Genomic DNA, 20,849 nt, shown 5'->3' on the forward strand with positions numbered 1-20,849 from the left:
AATTGACAACAAAGTCGATCATTGAACTGTGGCCTAGGGTCTCCTGGTTCCAATAGCACATATGGACACTACTACTAGTGTATAGTATAGTATAGTATAGTATAGTATAGTATAGTATACTAATAGTATCACTATTATTGAGCATGCATCAGGACATATGGACACTATTATGCTTGAACATGGTGTTCATTACGGACAATTCATGACGAACACAAAAGTCCAATAACAGAACACCACTCAGGTTCAGATCAGGGGGGGCATTCCTCCCAACCACACCCCTCCAGGTCTCACTTTCACAGGGGTAGTCTCCAGAACCCCCTCCAAGGACTCTAAAAAGGGTAGATAATCTGAATTGCTGTTTGGTGCATAAGCACAAACAACAGTCAGAAACTGTCCCCCCACATGTAGGTGGAGGGAGGCACCCTCTCATTCACTGGGGTGAACCCCAACATACAGGCACCAAGATGGGGGGCAACAAGTATGCCCACTCTTGCTCGGCACCTCTCACCAGGGGCAACTCCAGAGTGGAAGAGTGTCCAACCCCTCTCAAGGAAACTGGTTCCAGAGCCGTGCGTCAAAGTGAGTCAGACTATTTCTAACCGGAACCTCTCAACCTCACACACAAGCTCAGGCACCTTCCCCACCAGTGAGGTGACATTCCACGTTCCAAGAGCCAGCTTCTGTTGCCGAGGATCAGACCGCCAAGGTCCCCACCCTCGGCCACCACCCATCCTACATTGCACCTGACCCCTTTGGCACACATGTGGTGAGCCCATGGGGGGGACCCACGTCTCCTCTTCGGGCTGTGCCCAGCTGGGCTCCATGGGTAAAAGCCCAGCCACCAGGCGCTCGCCAGCATGCCCCACTTCCAGGCCCGGCTCCAGAGTGGGGCCCCGGTGACCCACGTCCGGGCGAGGGAACATTCCTTCCATTTATTTTACTCATCATAAGGGGTCTTTGGGCTGCACTTTGTCTGGTCCCTCACCTAGGACTTGTCTGCCTTGGGTGACCTTACTAGGGTCATGAAGCCCCTAACAGCATAGATCCTAGGATCATTGGGACACTCAAAACCCTCCACCACGGTAAGGCCCAGGGAGGGGTTTAAATTATTACATGTCAAATTATGATTTTTCATTTCATTAGTGAAAGCTAGGCAAAGCTTATCAGAATTTATTTGACTTATCACCAGTTTCCTGATCGTATTATAGTCCTAATTTGTGTATATGTGTAAAATGTGACTTTTTTCAATATTTGTTTTGAGCAACATTTATTATTCCTTCAATTTTGACCATTTCCCCAGGCCCCACAGCATGATGCTGCCATCACCATGCTTCACTGCAGGGGTGATATCAGATGCATTACATAGACAGCTGTATAGACAGCTTTTAGGTATGTTTTGGTGCTCTGTCTTGTCAGACATGGTTTATTGTGATGCCATTTTATCTGTGACACAGATACACTCAGGGGATTTACCTAAACTGATAAAGAGACTTATGATCAAGGGCTTCTGCAGTAAATAAAAATACATGCATTATTCGAGTGTAACATTATGGCCATATTTTTTTCCTGCTAATAAAGACAGGACCTACAGATTTTTTTCTTTCCTCTGTTTTTTTTTTTTTACCTTTTTCCTCTTTTCCCACTTTCCATTCCCTTCTCCTTTGTCTCTTTATCCCCTTTTTCCATTTCTTTCCTTTGTTATTTTTTCGTGCCTCTCATTTACCCCCCTTCCTTTTTTCCCCCCAAACTCCGCCCTCCTTGCCGCTACAATAAGTTTGTCCCTCGCCGCGACCCGTCGGTCTTCCTGAGGCAGCGAAACAGAGTGAGCGCTTTCTTTCTAACTGATGTAGTGGAGGCTCAAAAATGGAAAGCGACACGGCTGTCCGAAGAATAAAACCCTCCGAGCCGCCTCGGTATGTGACCCAGGACAGCGACGGAGCCCAGAACCGGAGGGGCGATAATGGCTACGACGAAGACCCGAAGAAGAAGCACGAAGTGAGGCTGTTCTTACCGCGGGAAGGGCTCACGGCTTGTCTGGTGTCCGTGTTTCTGCTGCTGCTGTGGGGACTGGTTCATCTGTCGCTGCAGCAGCTTGTCATCGGAACACCGAGCGGGGAATTCAACGCGGAAAGAGCCAGGTGAGTTTTATCAAGTCCTCTCAGAAGGCGACAGAGAAGTAAACAGACCCACTTAGAAAAGGCTGTTGTTTTACTTCCGGACGACACCGGCCCACCGTTACCTGCTCCTCCAAAGTCACCTGCAGAGAGGACAGGTGTTTATAGGAGAACAGAGGTGTAACAAACCTTTATAAGTAGATCTGAAAGTGATCCTTTCTCCACTTCTCATTCTCTACTAACCCAGAGATTCATAAAACGTATTTATTTAAAAAGCTCAAAATATAAACCTGTCAAAAAAAGTCAACTTTTTACCAATATCCAATTAAAGCAACTTTAGTCGAAAAAAACATTCACTACCTTTTTATAACAACTAAATATGTCTAGGTGAGCTCTGTTTTTATAAAAACTTTTACCCTTTTCTAATAGTATGCACATTTAGTTTCTCTTCAAATTTGTCATGATTCAATGTTTTTATTGTCCAAATAAAAAACCATCCCATATAAAAAGTAAAACTTGTGTGTTAAAACATGCACTGGACACACAATAATTGAAACTCCAATGAAAACTCAAGCGTTTCTTAAAAGTTTAATTGATTTATTTAGATGCACATTAGACCTTTTTTTTTTAAATAATAGTAAAACCAGATGTGAGCTGAAACCAGAAGTTTACATACACTATTTAAAAAGACACATATGCATTTTTCCACATTTTTCTGATTTAGAAATCAAAATAAACTTTTCCCATTTTAGATAAATTAGAATTGCCAACATTTTTTCTATTTGCAAAATTCCAGATTAATGAAAGTGAGAATTTTTAAGGCAATTTTTATTACTTCAAAAAAGTCAAAAGTTTAAATACACTAAGATTACTATGCCTTTTAAACAATTTGGGACATTGACGTCATGTCTTTGAAGCTTCTGATAGGTTTATTGATACTATCTGAGTTAATCCGAGACACACCTGTGAATGTAATTTAAAGAACACCTGAAACACACTGCTTCCTTGTGTAATATCATGGGAAAGTCGAAAGAAATCAGCCAACGTATCAGGAAGAGAACTGTGGACTTGCACTAGTCTGGTTCATCCTTGGGTGCAATTTCCAGATGCCTGAAGGTGCCTCGTTCATCTGTGCAAACAATTACGCAAGTAGAAACAAGATGGGAATGTCCAGCCATCATACCGCTCAGGAAGGAGACGGGTTCTGTGTCCCAGAGATGAACGTGCTTTGGTCCAAAATGTGCAGATCAACCCAAGAACAAAAGCAAAAGACATGGTGAAGATGCTGGCTGAAGCTGTAAGAGTGTGTCATTATCGCAGTGAAACTGTATCGACATGGGCTGAAAGGCCACTCTGACAGGAGTAAGCCATTCCTTCAAAGGAAACAAAAAAAGCCAGATTAAAGTTTGCAAATGCATACAGGGACAAAGACCTTAGTTTTTGGAGACATGTTCTGTGGTCTGACAAAACTAAAATTGAACTGTTGGCCATAATGACCATCGTTACATTTGGAGGAAAAAGGGGGAAGCTTGACACCATCCTAACTGTGAAACACGGGGGTGGCAGTATTATGCTATGAGATTGTTTCGCTGCAGGAGGGACTGGTGCACTTCACAAAATACATGGTTTCATGAGGAAAGAACATTATGTGGAATATTGAAGCAACGTCTCAAGAAGTCAAGTTAAAGCTTGTGCACAAATGGGCCTTCAAATGGACAATGACCTGAAGCATACTGCCAAACTGGTTACAAAATGGCTCAAGGATAATAAAGTCCTTGTTTTGGAGTGGGCATTACAAAGCCCTGATCTCAATCCTATAGAAAATTTAGTGGCAAAGCTGAAAAGGCACGTGCGAGCAAGGCGGCCTACAAACATGGCTCAGTTCCACCAGTTCTGTCAGGAAGAATGGGCCCAAATTCCTGCCAACCATTGTGAGACGCTCGTGGAAGAATGTGCAAAATGTTTGACCCAAGTCATAGAGTTTAAGGGCAGTGGTACCAAATACTAATGAAGTGTATTTAAACTTTTGACTTTGAAGAAAGCAATAAAAATTACCTTTTTAAAAAATTCTCACTCATTATTCTGGCATTTTGCAAATAGAAAAAAAACTGTTAATCCTAATGAACCTAAAATGGGAAAAGTTTATTCTGATTTCACGTCAGACTGTGGGGAAAAAATGCTTATGTGTCTTTTTAAATAGTGTATGTAAACTTCTGGTTTCTAAATGATAACAATTAATTAAAAACAAAACTATAAACATACGGACATCAAGAAGTCAAGATAAATTATATATACATAGTCAAAAAAAAAAAAAGAGTAAAAGGTGGAAGCAAAAACTTCTCAACAATCATCAAAAGGCTGTAAAAGAAAATGTAAATGTTCTTAGTCCAATTTTAAGAAAAAAGTCAGTTTTAGGAAATTAAAGCCAAAACTTTGTTCTAAGAAACTTTAATGTTTTTAGACTGAAGGTTGCTTCACAGTGCAGTTTATAGTTCCCGTGAGGAGGAGGGAAGGGGGGATTATATCACAGAGTCCGAGGTCAGCAGACCTGGGGTTGAGCTTTTAAAAAGTGCTGGGCAGCAGGATTTGCCATCATTTAGTCATAACTAAATGCTGCATGCAAACTGATTAAAGCTCTCCGCTCTTTTTTGTTCACAATCTGCGAGTCCAGATATGAACATAAGTCCGTCTCTTAAAGACTACGGGACAAATGGAGCAAATGACGACTGACACACTTTGATGGATGAAAACAGCAGCGGATATAGTTTCACTTATTAGAAAGTTCATTTCCTTTTGATTAAATTATAAACTTCAGCTATTATTTGCTGTTTCAGATGTAATTTAGGAATGTGCAGTATTGGATAACACATTTGTTTAACGGAGGCGCAAACACAAGCGGCATGACTTTTTATTTTAAGACGACAAAAACAAGTTGATGATATCCAATTTTCTTGGCCCATGCGGACGTTTGAGCTTAATTTCCTTCTTTTGTCCAGTACATGGTTAAGGCTCACTTTAGGGACAGTCTGGATTATTTTTATTTGCCTGAAACTATGTTTATACAGACAGAGGTTGGATTAAATGTTAAAAGGTACAAAATCAAAGATTTTAATCAGGTTGTGTTTGTCACAAACTCTCTGAGAGTATCAGCAAGCTGAACTGTTTCCAGGAAAACCCTTTCCTCTAGTTTAACCTTAAAAGCCTCAAGAGTCACATGCATGTGGTTATGTAAAACGCATAATTTTCTTTGTGCTGGAATGTGTTTGAACCTGGACCGCAGCGCTCTCTTGCTGCTCTTTCAATCTCTCCTCACCTCTCAATCTAGGCGGCACCTGGAGCAGATCACCAGCGTTGGCCCTCGGCCAGTGGGCAGCGAGGAGAACGAGGTCCTGACGGTGGGCTACCTGTTGGAGCAGATAGAGAAGATCAGACTGAAGACCACCGCTGGTCCTCATCAGATCGCAGTGGACGTGCAGCGACCCACCGGGTCCTTCTCGATCGACTTTCTCAGTGGTTTCACGAGCTTCTACGACCACGTCACCAACGTTGCTGTCAAGCTGGAGCCCAAAGGTGGCAGTGAGCATCTCATGCTCGCCAACTGCCACTTTGACACTGTGGCTAACAGCCCAGGTACAAAAACATTAGCTTGTCTCATGAACCACCTTCTGAACTGAGATTTAAAACACTTAAGTGACTTTTATTTTCTTTGCAAGTGTTTGCAACCTACATCTTGCATGTAGATTTATGCAAAAACAAACCTCATGTCTTGTTACTCGTAGGCTTTTTAAACTGCTTTTAGTTGGGTTAGTGTCACACAAACAAAACAGTTAAATGAAAGCACAGGCTGAATTTAACTAAATGTATCCAAACATCCTCAAGTTGTACTAAGAGCAGACTTTACATGCCATCACCTGTGGACAAAGATGAAAGCATGACCTTAAGCTAGTAGCTCAGTGGGCTGTGACTGTTTTAGACTGGGTGGTGACGCAACATTGCTAATCAGATTTTTAGTTGCAGACTCACTGAATTCTAAGAATAGCCAGATTTGAATAGGTTATTTTAAAATAATTATTAATTAGTGGTTTTAGACGTAGACATTTAGAGCTGCAGCTTTAGATGTTTTCTATCTGAGGAAACCTCCTTTGCAAAGGTTAAAGTACTGTATTTTTTGGATTATAAGGCGCAATATCAATGAACGGGTCTGTTTTTATACAAAAGGTGCACTGGATTATAAGCTGCCTTAAGCAAAGTTCAATTTGACAGATTTTTGAGCGCCGTGTACCACATAAAATTGGTTCGAGGTCAATAAGCACAACCAGAATTAATACATAAGGATCACTGTCGATTTTTTTTTGAGAAAATTCAAGGATTTTAAGTGTGCCTTATTGTCTGAAAAATACGGTACAGCTTTAATGTTTTAAAACTGAGAGAAACTATAATGAGAAGGGTTTGAGAAGATTTTGAGACACCTGAGCCAAGTCTGATTATTTTCATGGAAAGATTGTCGCAGAAATATATTTGAACATGTTTAAAAATCCAACTAACAAGACTTGATGCATGCAAGGAAATCGAGATCCCCCGCAAACATTTTAAACGTTTTTTTTTTCCATAGTGGGACTTTTTTCAACGACTGTATTTTTTTGGACTATAAGGCATACGTAAAATCCTTGAATATTGACAGTGATCCTTATAATCCGGTGAGCCTTGTGTATTCATTCTGGTTGTGCATACTGACCTCCCTCGAACCGATTTTATGTGATACTCGAAGGCCTGTCGCAATAAACGATAAATCAATTAATCGCACGATAAGTGAAAATTATCGACCTCATTTTCATTTATCGGCTTTATCGTTTCTTCGTGTTTCTCTCTTTCTACTGAAGACACTGGATGACATAAAGCTCAACTCAGGTGCTCTTCACTGACCCCATCTTTAAAAAAAAACAAAACAAACTGTTTTAACCGTCCAAAATCACGTTTTTGGAATGTTAAAAGAAGCTAAGCTACAAGCTAAGCTAACAGGCCGACATTGGGGGAAAAAAAACCCTCCGTCTTGTCGAAGCTACAAAATTCATGGTTGAAACCTGTGCCTTCGTGTAAAAAGTTTTTCTCTGCAAAAAGAAGCTGAGAACTTGTTTACTTATTTTATTTTTATTAAAAGCTTTGTGTGACAATTGCTACGCTAAAGAGCTTAAACCACTAAGTGTCTGCCATTTTAAGAACCTAAAAACCGGAACGAGAGACTGTCCCTGTCACGTCAAGGGTCTTCCCTCCCATTTTTCTTAGAGACGCGCTGCTCGCTCCCTCACTATCCATCCTTCGGTTCAAATGGTCTTATATTACCATCCGGCGGTCAAAAAGGTACTACATGCAAAAGAAATTAACATTTCTTTTTAAATTAGACGGTGATTACTAATTATTGTCAAATTTCAAACAATGTTATCGCTTATCGCAATAATTTCTGAGACAATTTATCGCCCAGCAAAATTTGTTATCGTAACAGGCCTAGGTACACGGCGCTCAAAAATCTGTCAAAATGAACTTGTTTCGCTTAATGCGTCTTATAATCCGGTGCACCTTTAGTATGAAAACAGACCTGTTCATTGATATTGCGACATATAATCTGGTGCGTTTTATAGTCCGAAAAATACGGTAGTATTTGAGAGTAAAAGGTTATAGAAATTGCAAATGTTATAGAAGGCTGTAAGCATTGTAGTGTTTTTACTTGCAACTCAGTCAGATTTGAATATCTTGTTATATTATTTGTGGTTTATTTATTTATTTATTATTATTATTTTTTTAACTTTATTTTTTATTCCTCTGCACAAATGTAAACGAACCCGCCTTAGCAGTCTTACGGCAGGTTCTGATTGCATTTTGTGTGTTTGAAGACGCACGCCAAAACTTCAAAGATCAGTTCTGTCTGTTGTCTGAGAGGTCAGACAAACCTCACGTGGTTGCATTTGATTCTGTAAACCATAGTTTAAAAACGTTCAAGCCAAAAACAGCTGGACTTTATAACAGAAGACGTTCCTCTCCTCATCCGAGGAGCTTTCTCAATGCAAAGAGCAGAGCGTGTGGGATTCAGGTTATAAAGCCGAGATATGATAAACATACATATGTAGACTGACAAATCACACCTACACCTTAACAGTAGGGATTTCTGAAGGTCTTTGTTAATCTAATTCACAGATGAGGCCGCTCTGTTCCCATCTGACAGGTGTGAAACTGGCTGGGAATCAGTCTTAAAGCTGCATTATAAGTTTTTGAAATCTGAGACCTCCTCTGTTTAGAGATGGTTTCTCTCTTTTTACATAAATTGCTTCCTTCACCCTCCTCTCAAAATCCCAATCTCAATATCCCACACGCTCTGCTCGTTGAACTGAGAAAGCTCCTCGGATGAGGAGCGAAACGTCTTCTGTTACAAATAAAGTCCAGTTGTTTTTGGCTTGAACGTTTTTGAATTGACCATGTCCTGGATGACTGAGAATCTTCACCAGCACATGGTTTAAAACACTCCAGTGGGTTCAGGCTTGAACAGAACTGTCATTGTGAGTTAAAGCTTCCAAGTCTAGAAAACTTTGTTCTGCATTTTTAAGCCTGCGGAAGAGAAACGGAGGTGCAACAACACAGGAAGTGTCCAGTTTGACGCCACTCCCTTGAGCCTGTTGAGGAGACAATGATTTATTCAGATCACACACACACACACACACACACACACACACACACACACACACACACACACACACACACACACACACACTCGTTGATATTCCTGCACAACTTCACTGGTAAAAGAAAATGGATCCAAGAGGTGTGGATCAGGAAAATATGCACGCTGGCTTTTGATATTCTGGAATTCAAAATATTTATTGTTGGGGGGGGGAATGAAAGAGGCTTTACTTGTGTCTGAGCATATTTGAGTCTACGCAGCTGTAATGTGTGTGTAGATGAGGCAACTTACTGACTCTGGCAGCTTCTTTGGAGCGAGGATTACCGGTAATATATTTCTGGCACAAGTGGCAGAGATAGAAGCAGGAATGATAATCTGGGCTACATCACCACTCTATGGATGCATTTCTTCCACAAAGTCACAGCACATGATGTCTCTGACCTTGAGTGATTTCTTTATTTGTGTTTACTCGTTAAATTGTGCTTCTTACCACTAGTTGAGCTAATCTTGCGTGGTCACGTGCTGCTTTGTGATCTCGCCTCCACACATGAAGTGGGAGCTGAGATTTTAACCGAGCTGTTTTTGTATTTAACATCTTTTCCCTCTGAGCTCACTCTCACTGTCTCACTTTAGAGTTATTAGCTTTATCGTCTTTAATGCCACTTTTTGTAAGCGGCTGACTGTCGCCTCGTGCGTGAACGCACCTAAAGCACATTGTTTTAGTTCCAGGCGCACATGCTTTTGTGTCTTTGTTTCAGGCGCCAGCGATGATGCGGTGAGCTGTGCAGTGATGCTGGAAGTCCTCCATTCTCTGGCCAACCAGTCCACTCCTCTTCGCCACGGTGTGATCTTCCTCTTCAATGGAGCTGAAGAAAATATCCTGCAGGTAAAGTAACGGACACGTGGTGTGAAACTATTTATTCTCTGATTCTCTTTTAATTCTCTCCTTTGTTGTGTTTTCTCTTGTAATTTCAGGCGAGTCATGGTTTCATTACTCAGCATCCTTGGGCTGAGCAGGTGCGTGCTTTTATTAACCTGGAGGCTGCAGGCGTTGGAGGCAAGGAGGTTGTTTTCCAGACAGGTATTGTACAATTTAAAAACTGCTTTTATTTTTAGTTTGGGCTGTGTGCGCACTCTTTATTCCCCCCCATAGATAAAAGAACATGCAGAGGTTGTGTTGCAATTTTTTCCTTTCATACAGTCTTGCATCCCTGAAAGTTAAAACTAGTTACTGTCTGGTTGACATCATTTCACATTTAATGTCTGAACTTTATTAAGAAGTGCAAGAGGCCAAATCCACGGAGAGCCACTTCATTCAAAATTAAATGAATAAATAGTGTTATTAAAAAATTATTCATAAATATTCCAATAAATAAATGAATGTTCCCATGAAATAAAACATTTAAATAGATAATGGTATTATTTTTTCCTAAGATTAATTTTTTTTATTTATTTCAAGATTTATTTTTATTTAATTCAAGATTTATTTATTTAATAATGGAGTTTCATTTTGTGACGTTTTATTTTGTAAAGCTACTTTACATGTTTCAGGGGCTTTTATATTTTAACCCCGTTTTTCATTTATTTATTATTTATTTTATTTAATGGAGTATTTATTATTCATTTTTAAATAACGCAATTTATTTATTTATTTAATTTTGAATGAAATGGCTTTCCATACAAAACTACGAGCTTCTGTAAAATCAGTCAATTTGAGAACGGTTTTGGCTTCAGACGATTCTGAAGACGAGATGTCTGATTTAAAAATTATGTTTCTGTTTTCTTGTTCTCATAAATCCTGTCCACTCCTTTACCTCACACATGGTCGCCGTTTCTCCTCGCTAAAATTTTGAGCTAATTTCCTGCCAGAAACCACAGTGAGTTTGGAATCGATTGATTTGAATAAACAAAACTAAACTTAATTATGTGACAACAATAACAAAAATCAATTAAGTGTGAATTTGGAAGAAATTTGTGGGACTTAAGGGTCAGAAAATGTGAAATCTGTAACAGTCTGGCAACAGATCAGACAATAGTCAAAATCAAATATGCATTTAATCAGAAAATTGCTACCATTATTCAAGAAGATGCAGAAGGACTTGGTTTAGATGGTTCAGATCCACCTGAACCGAGCCTCTCTAGTTGGTCTCGTAGCTTCCTGATGAACCCTGAGTGGACCGGGTGAAGAACTCGATGTCAGATCTTTGTTTACATTATAAAATAAAGAATGGTACTGAAAATAACATCAGCTTTTCTTTATTTTTAATCCTAAAGGTCCAGAGAACCCATGGCTGGTCCAAGCCTACGTCCACGCAGCCAAACACCCCTTCGCCTCTGTGGTCGGTCAGGAGGTTTTTCAGAGCGGCGTCATTCCCTCTGACACCGACTTCCGCATTTACAGAGACTTTGGTCACATCCCAGGTACGAGCAGCTTAAAAATGGACGTTTAAAGTTATTTTTTGTGTAAAACAACAGTCCAGTGGGTAAAAAACATCTACTTTTTCTGTTTTATTTATTGTAGTCTGTCTCTTTTCTTTAAACAGGCATTGATCTTGCTTTCATTGAAAATGGTTTCATCTACCACACCAAGTATGACACCGCCAACAGGATTTTGACCGACTCGATTCAGAGAGCTGGTATGAAACTGATCTCACCTGCATTCAGACATCACGCATCTTTTTCTTCCGTCTACAACAAATAGATCTTTGTTGTCGGTCAAACTATCTCCTGTTTCAGACTTGTAGGGCTCTCATCTTATTCTCCAACATAGAGATACGCTCATCAACGACAGACAAATCTAGTCGTTTTTGTTCGTCCGTGCTGCTGAATAAAGCAAATACATTGAATTATTTGGCTTTGCTTAGCAGAAATCCTGTCAGCCAGCACTAAAAACCAGACAGTTGGCGTCTTTCCCATCTCCCTCAGTAGCTTCTGGACGTCTGTTCTTCTGCACGCAGCAACTCGCCGTGAAAGGCATGAATTATTAGAGAGTTGGAAAGTGAGATTTCAGAGGGATGAAGCGTTTTAGTCCGAGAAGAAGGCAGAACAGCTTTGTGAGGTGGAGATTAGGATGCACCACAGGCTTGTGATAAACCTGCAGATGTTTGACCTTCTTCATTTTAAAGCAACGCAAAATGTGTAATGCTTTCTTGTAAGTTCAGTTTTGTTAAAATCATTCTGAACCAATTTATCAAAAGACTCAACTTCTTACTTTCTGTGCAGCTGTGAGTGAAATGAGCTTTACTTGAAAACGGTGAACTCTAAACGAACAATGAACAAGTGTTGCGCTCTCTCTATGTTGTTTACACTTCATGCACACGAGGCGGCAGAACAATCGCTCTTTGTGTTTCGACGGCGAGCTGCTTACTGCTAAGACACTGAGGCGTGAAATGTATTTTTATCTTTTCTTGATCCGATCTCATTTATACTTTTATGTTTTATGGTTAATTTGCAGTTATTGTCTTGACATTTTTTTTTTTATTAAGTTGTGTTTCTGAAGAAGTTATTCAAAATGGCTTCTCAGGGCAGAAGACCTTGTTTTCTTTAGAGACATATTGGACAAAGTGCCATTGATCAGACATGTCAGAGTGTTGAAATGAGACTATGGACTGCCGGTACTCGTAGTTTATTATGACGATCACTTCCTGGAGGCGTGGACTGGCTCTGAAGGAGTTTGTAACTCAACCTGATTCTGTGCCAGTTTGTGAGAGACACTGGTGTAGTTGGCGACTCAGTGGCCCAACGCCGTTAATTGTACTCCTATATGTATAAAATAAAAATTTAAACTGAAAAATAAATCATTTCAGAGGAGCCTGATTCTGGCATTTTAAACACGCCTAACAGGCGTCGCCATTTAAAGCGACGCTTCAACTCAGCCACTTTCTACTGATGTAACAGGTATTATTCAGTTTGTGCTTAAAAAATGAGGAAATTAAATGAGTGGATGACAAAAAAAAGAAGTCCCTGGTCTCCTAAATTTATTTGCAACAATGTCTTAAGCAATTGTCTTTAAGAAACAGAAAACAAAGTTAAATCATCTTTTCTATGTGAAGTTTTCATCTCGTAGCTCATTGGAAAACACCGTTTGGTGCTAAAATGCTATTTAATTTCTGTAAAACTGTGTTCTCTTTGGTATTTTTAATTAATTCTTTATAGAAAGGAGAACAAATTTTGTCTTTGTGACTGAATGCTAGTAACAAAGAAGATAAAGAATCTAATAAAAAGTGATACTTTGCAACAAAAAAAATGTATATATTGTTTATTCGTTGGGTTTTGGAGTCATTTTATGCCTGAACGATTTATAGGTCAAAGTTCAGTGCCCTAACAAAGAAACAAAAGATTTCTCTGAAAATGAGCCGCTTCTAGAGGGGAAGCAGCGAAACTCTTTCAGAACATTTGGAAAAATATTGATCAAAAACACTTTAAAGAATAAAACGAAAGTCTGACTTATTTTTAGAAAGAAAATGTAAGATTTTTACACCGTATTGTACGAAAGGGAGACTAACGGGAAATGTCAGAACACTTTAATTTTTTCAGATTATCATCCACTGTTGCATACAGTCCTGTCAGGGATTAGATAGTATAATCTTATGGAGATTGATGGTATTATTACCGTATTTTCTGCTGTATAAGTCGCACCTTTTTGCATAAATTTGCAAGTCCTGTGACTTATACACCGAAGCGACTGATATGTTTTTTTTTTCCCCTGGAGCGACTTGTACGGTGGAAAATACAGTAGTAGAACTGGATGTTTGATCTTGGAGATGTGTTGAAGGTTTTCGTAGTATTTTTGTGTTTTGTATGTATTTAAAGCGCTGCAGTTTATTTAAGAAGAGCTGATGTGTTTACATCAAACTTGCTGCGCAGAATGTGTCAGCTGTCATATGATGGAGGATTATCACATTCACATTTAGTCACATAAACCATTTACTTCCTCTCATTGCAGGGGCTGAGTTACAGTTGTGGGAAACAAAAACCACAAGTTCTCCAACTACGTAGTTGTTCCATTGTGATTGTGACACATTTGCTCTGTTTCGTAAACTGACGTCCTTTGATGCAGCCTGAGTCTGTACTCACTTCCTGTCTCCAGGTGACAACATCCTGTCTGTTTTGAAGCACCTGCTTATGTCGGAAACGCTGGCGGATTCTTCAGCGTATCGTCATGGCAACATGGTGTTTTTTGACCTGCTGGGAGTTGTCGTAGTGGCCTATCCCGCCCGTGTGGGCACCATCCTCAACTACATGGTGTCAGCAGCCACTTTCCTGTATCTGTTGAAGAAGGCCATGCTGCCTGGCACTGGAGGTAGGGCTGCATTTCCTGTTGAGAATGTAAGTCATGTGACGTCCTGCGGAGGCTGTGTGTTTTCCTCTTATGTCGCTCTGTTTGGCCTCATTTGTCGTTCGCCCGTGTCTGTTTAAGGTGGGCGTTACGTTCGGGACCTAGCCTATGCCACCGCCGTAGCGGTGCTGAGTTGGTTCGTCACCCTGCTGTCTGTGCTGATCGTCGCCCTTCTCGTCACTCTGTTGGGACGCTCCATGTTTTGGTACACCCACTTTTACGCAGCCATCTGCCTGTATGGAGCCGCAGCCACCGGGAAAATTATCCTCATCCACACGCTGGCCAAAAACCTGTACTACAGGGTGAGTGGGGTTTTGACAAACAGGCGGAAAATGTGCATTTGTTGGAAACAATCTTTTTAAGCAGAAAAGAAGCTCTGAGCTCTGTAAACATTAGAAAAGTTAGCCCTAATCGGTTTGAATCCTCGGGAGCAGCATTAAGACGTCACTTTTATTTTTTGAAACACAGCTGCATTTGTTAAATTAGAAAAATGAGACCAGTCGAAGATAAGAGTTTAAAAGTTGCTTTTAGTCGAGGCTAACACTTTATTTAATTAATCTAGCTGGATTATTGAGCATGCATCAAGACTAAAAATCGATTAGTACCTTAAAAGCCACAATGTGAGTCGACTTTGATTTCATCTTGCAGATCAGTAATTTAAAATTTGTCCGAGTCATATTCACTGATGGATTCATGGAACGGGCCTGTTCTGTTCCAGTTAGCTGTTGTAGTAAAAAGTTCAGCAGGCGTGACAGTGTCTGTTAATCTCTACTCAAATCTATGCAAAAAAATCTGTGACTTATACGCCGGAAAATACGGTAAATAATTATTATTTATCAGTCCTGCGACTTATACGCTGAAGCCACTTGTATGCAGTTTTTCTTTTTCATATTCATTATGCAATTTTTGTCTGACACTTTAAATTTAGAAGAATTGCAACAGCGAGTCCTCACGTGCCCACTCGCTTCACTCAGTTGGTGCAGGCGGAGGAATGCTGGAGACCTACCTAACGGCTCTGGCTGCGATGGAAGGATGGCGTCGTGCCGCCCAGGCGAAATACAGATGTTTTGACCATCAAACGCATAATGAACACAACGGGTCAGCGGTGACTCATAATAAATGCGACTTGTATACGTTTTTTCCTCTTCATGATGCTTTTTTTTGACTGATGCGACATATACTCCGGAAAATACAGTAGATATTCTCAAATAACGTGGTGATAAAATCTGCATGAAAACACTCGTCTTTCTGGATAAACCATCAAGTAAACGACGATTTTCATATCATATTTTTTCCAGCCTTCTTAACCTTAATGTGGTGCGAACGACAATAAAGAAACTCTGACGGACTCTGACTTAAGATTTCACACTCAGTCTCTCAGATAAAAAAATCTGCCGCTGTAAACATCTGTATAAGTCTGTACCTGAACATCTGTGTTTCTGTTTGGGTCGCAGGGTGTACGTCTGGTGGAGCTGGGTGATCTGTATTTTGATGTGAGCTTGCTGCTGTGGTGCTCCAGCCTGGTGTGGCTGACCTCTCGAGGTCTGTGTTCAGCCTACGTGCCCATGCTGATGGTGGCTTTCCCCCTGATCACCAGACTGCTGCTGACCAGAGAGTTCAAACACAGAGGTAAACGTTTCAACCTTGTTCACACTCCCAGTTTGCATTCACTCTGATCCACTATTGACTTGTTTTTTTTAAATACGACAATATTACACATACAGTGTTTACACATGTTTTTTTAGTAAAACAAAAGTTACAATACAAAATAACCAAAACAGAGTGGCTAAAAATTTAAGATGAGCAAAATTGTAGTCAAAGGCTTAAATTAGTAAAACGGTAGCTAAAAGCTAAAATTAGTACAACAATAAATAAAGGCTAAACTGTAATTTAAATCTAAAATGATTAAAACCATAGTTAAAAAATAAAATTAGCATAACTGGCTAAAATAGTTAAAATGTAGCCAAATGCTATCAAAATATTCTAAATGTGTAAATTAGCAAAACGGTAGCTAAAAGCTAAAGCCTGTAATATAGAAATTAAAAACCAATATCATCAAGACAGTTTCCAAAAGATAAAATTAAGAAAATGGTACCTAAAAGTTAAAACTAGAAAATGATAGCTAAAAGCTTAAATTAGCCAAAACAGTAGCTATAACCTAAAACTAGCACAATGGTTTAAAGCAAATATCAGCTAAACAAAATGTGTTAATTTCCCTGTAGCCAAAAGCTAAAATGACCTAAATCAAATCAAAAAGTAAAACGGTAACTAAAATGGGCTAAAATAATGAATGCTGAGTCAGCGTTCACATATTTTTAATGTAACAATGTGCAAAAGCTGCATAGTTTCACAAGATCAGCTGTCATATGATACCTGATGATAAAGTTGTTTTTTTGTTTTTTTCCTCAGGCGCGTCTCTGAAATACAGTTTGCTGTACCTTTTGGGGCTCACGCTGCCGTATGTCCACTTCATGTTCCTGCTCTGGGTGGTGTTTGAGATCTTCACCCCCATCATGGGCCGCAGTGGAACAGAAATCCCTCCTGAAGTGGTGATGGCCTCTTTGGTCACCCTGGCAACCATCTTCCTCTCCTCTTTTTTTGTAAATATTCAACCAAATGTCACTTTAGCTAACCTTTGTTTTATTGCCTAGATTTATTCAGTTGCAATGTTTTTTTTTTTATCTGTCTCAGCTGCATTTCATCTACTTGGTAAGAAGCACAAAGTGGATCCTGGCTGGTCTGGGTTCAGTTTTCATGGTCATGTTCCTGTTGGTGTCCGGCGGCCTCTTCTTTCCGTATTCGGGGGATCCACACAGCCCCCGGCCGAAGAGGGTTTTCCTGCAGGTTCAAAGTCACAACACACACACGTGCCGACCTTCACAGAAACTTTGACTCACATTTATAAACTACATTGATTTTTATTTTTAAGTGAGTTTAAGAGGTAAATATTCGTTCTTGGTTCCTGTAAAGCACATTTTGTAAAATAGTGTCCTAGATTTACTTGTTTCCAGGTAAAAAGTGAACACGGACGAAGAATCAGCCACAAATGAAAATGTTTTATTCTTATATGGTTTTGTACGAAAACAAAAAACATATTTATAGCAACAAAATGGATTTTTATCCATAATTAATTAAGAATGTGTCAATATGACAAATTGTGGAAGACGGAGTTACATAAATGTAATCCAGCATGTGATTACAGCAGCTTAAAGCAGCTCATCTCTCCTGCAGCACACAACACGGACCTTCCACAATCTTCAGGGCCAGGTGGAGAGCATCGACTCTGGTCTCTGGATAAACAGCTTCGACTTCACAAGCGTCCAACACATAACTCCTCACATCCCCGAGATCAACGACAGCATTCGGACCCGCTGCAGGGAGGACCGACCCTTCTGCGGTTACCCGTGGTTCCTGCCGGTGAAGTTCCTCAGCAGGTCAGGGTTGCAGACACGCAGCACGAGCTTTGTTTGTCTGTTTTTCAACTGATCAGTTTCTTTGTTGTTGTAGGAAGAACTGGTACCTTCCTGCTTCAGGAGTGTCTCCTAGTTCTCCGGTGGAGTTCAGCCTTCGGTCCAAAGAGGAGACGAGATGGGGGACATTCAAAATGACATTCAGAGTGAAAGGTAACGTGGATCCTGTGAGACAAAAGCTGTTGAAGAGCTTGTTCTATTTGTGTGCGTTGAGTAAAAGTTCTCTGTCTGGTGCAGGACCGAGCCACATGTCTTTGTATCTGATGCCTCACCGAGGGGCCAGCCTCTCCTCTTGGTCCTTCGGCGACGGGACTCCTCAGCTCGACCTGAACGGAGAATATTTTATCTTCTATTCCCACGGCCTCAGTGCCCCCACGTGGACCTTCTGGTTTGAAATCCAGGTAACGTCTAAAGGGACATTCTGAACTCTTTGTTCCTATTAAAATTTAATGTTTCTTCTGCTTTTAAATGTAAATTATTTAGCCATCTTTTTCTCAAAGGGTGAGTGGAGGTAAAGTGGAAAGTTGGACTTAATTTTGGGTTTAAAAACGATGAACATAACTGTTGCAAATTCACAGCATCACTTAAAAAAAAAAATCTGTTCATAAATGTGAGCAAATATTCTTCCATCTTATCCAACAGGCTGTAATTTGAGGGGACTGTTTTTTTTTTTTTTTTTTTTTTTTTTTTAGCAGATCTGCTGATGTCCTGTTTGTTGACGGGGCTGTGTGTGTATCTGTGTACAGCGAGGGCACTTGACATCTAATCACAAAACTTTTGGGAGCACAGTAGTCCCTCGTTTATTGCGGGGAATCGTTAAAAAAACAAAAAACTATGCCGATTGTGCGGCTCAATCCGCCACTTGTGTGTCATGTCCAATCATACTTTGAAAAACCGCGATGGAGCGAGTCTGCAATAAACAAACTGCGAAGTAGCGAGGGACTACTGTACACGATTTATACCTCAGTGTGAACAGAGGCGTAAGAGCCGGGAGTTATTTAACTGGCTCACACGGAGCTGCTGCTCGTAGCAATACAAACACAAACGAGTTGTATCGTTCTTCTAAACTCAACAGAGAAGTGTTTTTCTGAGAACCTCAACTTTTATGGGACTTTCTTGTCCTCAGTAAAATGTAAACCAGTTGTTGGTGCTGCACAGCTAACAGCCTGGTTTTTTACCGTCTTCAGACCCAGGCAGATTTATTTAGCATTTTGGACATTTCTGGATTTCCACGTGTTCTTTAGCGGGTCATGTCTGTAGGAGATTAGTTTCTGCTGGAACACTGGGTGTTTTGTGCACCACCCTAATGTCACATGAGAGGGTTTAGACTTCAGGTTCTGAGATTTACAGCGTTTGATGAAGCTGTTCGCTGCAGCGAGTTCTAGTTCTTTAACATTGCAATCGTATATTAATCATTTTATTTTCTCCACCTGTTAGCCTCCCACAGAACCGGACCCATCCGGCCCCGAGGGGATGATCTCAGTGGCCATATCTACCCACTATTTCTTCGGCAAAGACAGTCGGACTGCTCAGCTGGAGGAAACCCTCCGCCGGTTCCCCACGTGGGCGTTTCCTTCTTCCTGGGTCAGCACTTACGACATGTACCGATACTGAGAGCGTCGCGCATCGCAGACTGAAGCAGAGGAGAACCAAGGGCGGAGAAGAAGAACACGGGCTCTCAGTCCCAGCGGGCCTCAGAGACCTCCATCACTGTGTCAGGAGCAGCTAGCTGAGCAGGACCGACGCTCAGGCCCCCACAAGCCTCTTGCTCACCACTGACTTAGTGAAACTAAGGAGTTTAAGGTTTAAATTTTTGATACCCAGCTGTGCCTTTATTTTCCACTCACTTCTGCTGACACTTCCTGAACAAGTAACCTGCTTCTTTTTTTTTTTTTTTTAAACCAGCAAACTGTTCGGGATGTCTTCAGACTTAACGTGCCTCTGGCTTCCTCTGCAGCAGTAACACCGTCATCACCACCTGCACCCGTAGGTGTAAAACAAACTGACCCACGTTCTAACAAACTGACCCGTGTTCGACACTGTTTAACGCCCTTCCTTCATCAGGAAGTGGGTTTTGCGTTAGCTAAACTGATTATTCCTCATAAGTCGTGTTTTAAATATGGAATATCGGCTCAAATTCATAGGATGTGACACAGATGCAGAAAATTATACTTGATAAACAAAAACGGCTAAAATACAAAAAAAATCACAACTTTATTAAAAGTTTAGAGGGGAAAATGACATTTTGTTGTTGGATTTGATTGTGAAAATTATTTCCTGAATGTTTATGAATGAACAGACTCGGTTTGTCTTTTTGTTTCTCACTGATGTGAATCTTTATATTTCATCTTACTGTAACGATAAACGTAACTACAGCAACACTTCATTTTTGCCATTTTCTCCTCTAAACTGTATTTTTTGATGAAAAGTGAACAAAAATCATATATTGAAGCCATTATAAAATTAATTAGCAGGTCGTTTTGCAAAGTGGGTAAAGTTTTGCAAATAAAGTGTAGGACAACAGGAAAACAAAAATGATAAAATTGTCCATTTTGATTTGTGTTCATAACATGTCTCCTTTTGTTTTAGTCAACATTAAACACATAAAATCATATTGTTTATTTTACTATGTATTTTTTAAATCCATGTAAAAAAAATGCATTAATTTGTAATATGCCAAATTTAAATATGTAAAACCACATTTTAAATATCTTAAAGGAAACTTTGCAGGATTTAGATACATGTTATCAGGAAGGCTGACTGTGAATATACATGCAAAATTTACGTTTAGTATTTTTAGCCTTTTTATCTGCAAACAAAAACCGCTTGAAAAAGTTTATGCATTTAAACTTTTACATTTTTCTGCGTCGGGTTGCATTCTGTATTACCGTATTTTTCGGACTATAAGGCACATTAAGCGAAACAAAACTGTCAAATCAAACTTTATTCAGCTCATTCACAATAAAGACATAAAATCAGTTCGAGGTCAGTAAGCACAACCAGATTTAATACATAAGGTGCACTGGATTATGAGGCTCACTGTTGATTTCTGAGTAAATTTTAAGGATTTTAAATGCACCTTATAGTCCGAAAAAACCGGATTCGCAACCCAGTTGTGATTTGTTGTTTTACTTCATCACCACTACCTCCAGACATTAGTTCAACACCAAGATGACTGCTCTTAAAGCTCTTTGACTGATTCGTACGGTTCGGAATCGATATTTATCTGATCGAGGTAAACGCGTATTATACTGTTT

General features: G+C 40.1%; 1 protein-coding gene across 1 annotated transcript; it reads left to right on the top strand.

The window, feature by feature from the left end:
- Positions 1–1,803: 1,803 nt before the first annotated feature.
- On the top strand, positions 1,804–19,224 carry LOC119424286 (endoplasmic reticulum metallopeptidase 1). Its single transcript, XM_037691747.1, has 15 exons — positions 1,804–2,138; positions 5,440–5,744; positions 9,543–9,670; positions 9,760–9,865; positions 11,059–11,205; positions 11,328–11,420; positions 13,874–14,086; positions 14,204–14,424; positions 15,577–15,751; positions 16,532–16,722; positions 16,814–16,966; positions 17,354–17,556; positions 17,630–17,745; positions 17,830–17,993; positions 19,030–19,224. The coding sequence occupies exons 1-15, from the start codon at positions 1,864–1,866 to the stop codon at positions 19,204–19,206; spliced, it is 2,667 nt and encodes an 888-aa protein (XP_037547675.1). The 5' UTR covers positions 1,804–1,863; the 3' UTR covers positions 19,207–19,224.
- The last annotated feature ends 1,625 nt before the right edge of the window (positions 19,225–20,849 follow it).

This window comes from Nematolebias whitei, chromosome 18, assembly GCF_014905685.2.
Source record: "Nematolebias whitei isolate Nwh7 chromosome 18, NemWhi1, whole genome shotgun sequence".
Taxonomy (NCBI): Eukaryota; Metazoa; Chordata; class Actinopteri; order Cyprinodontiformes; family Rivulidae; genus Nematolebias; species Nematolebias whitei.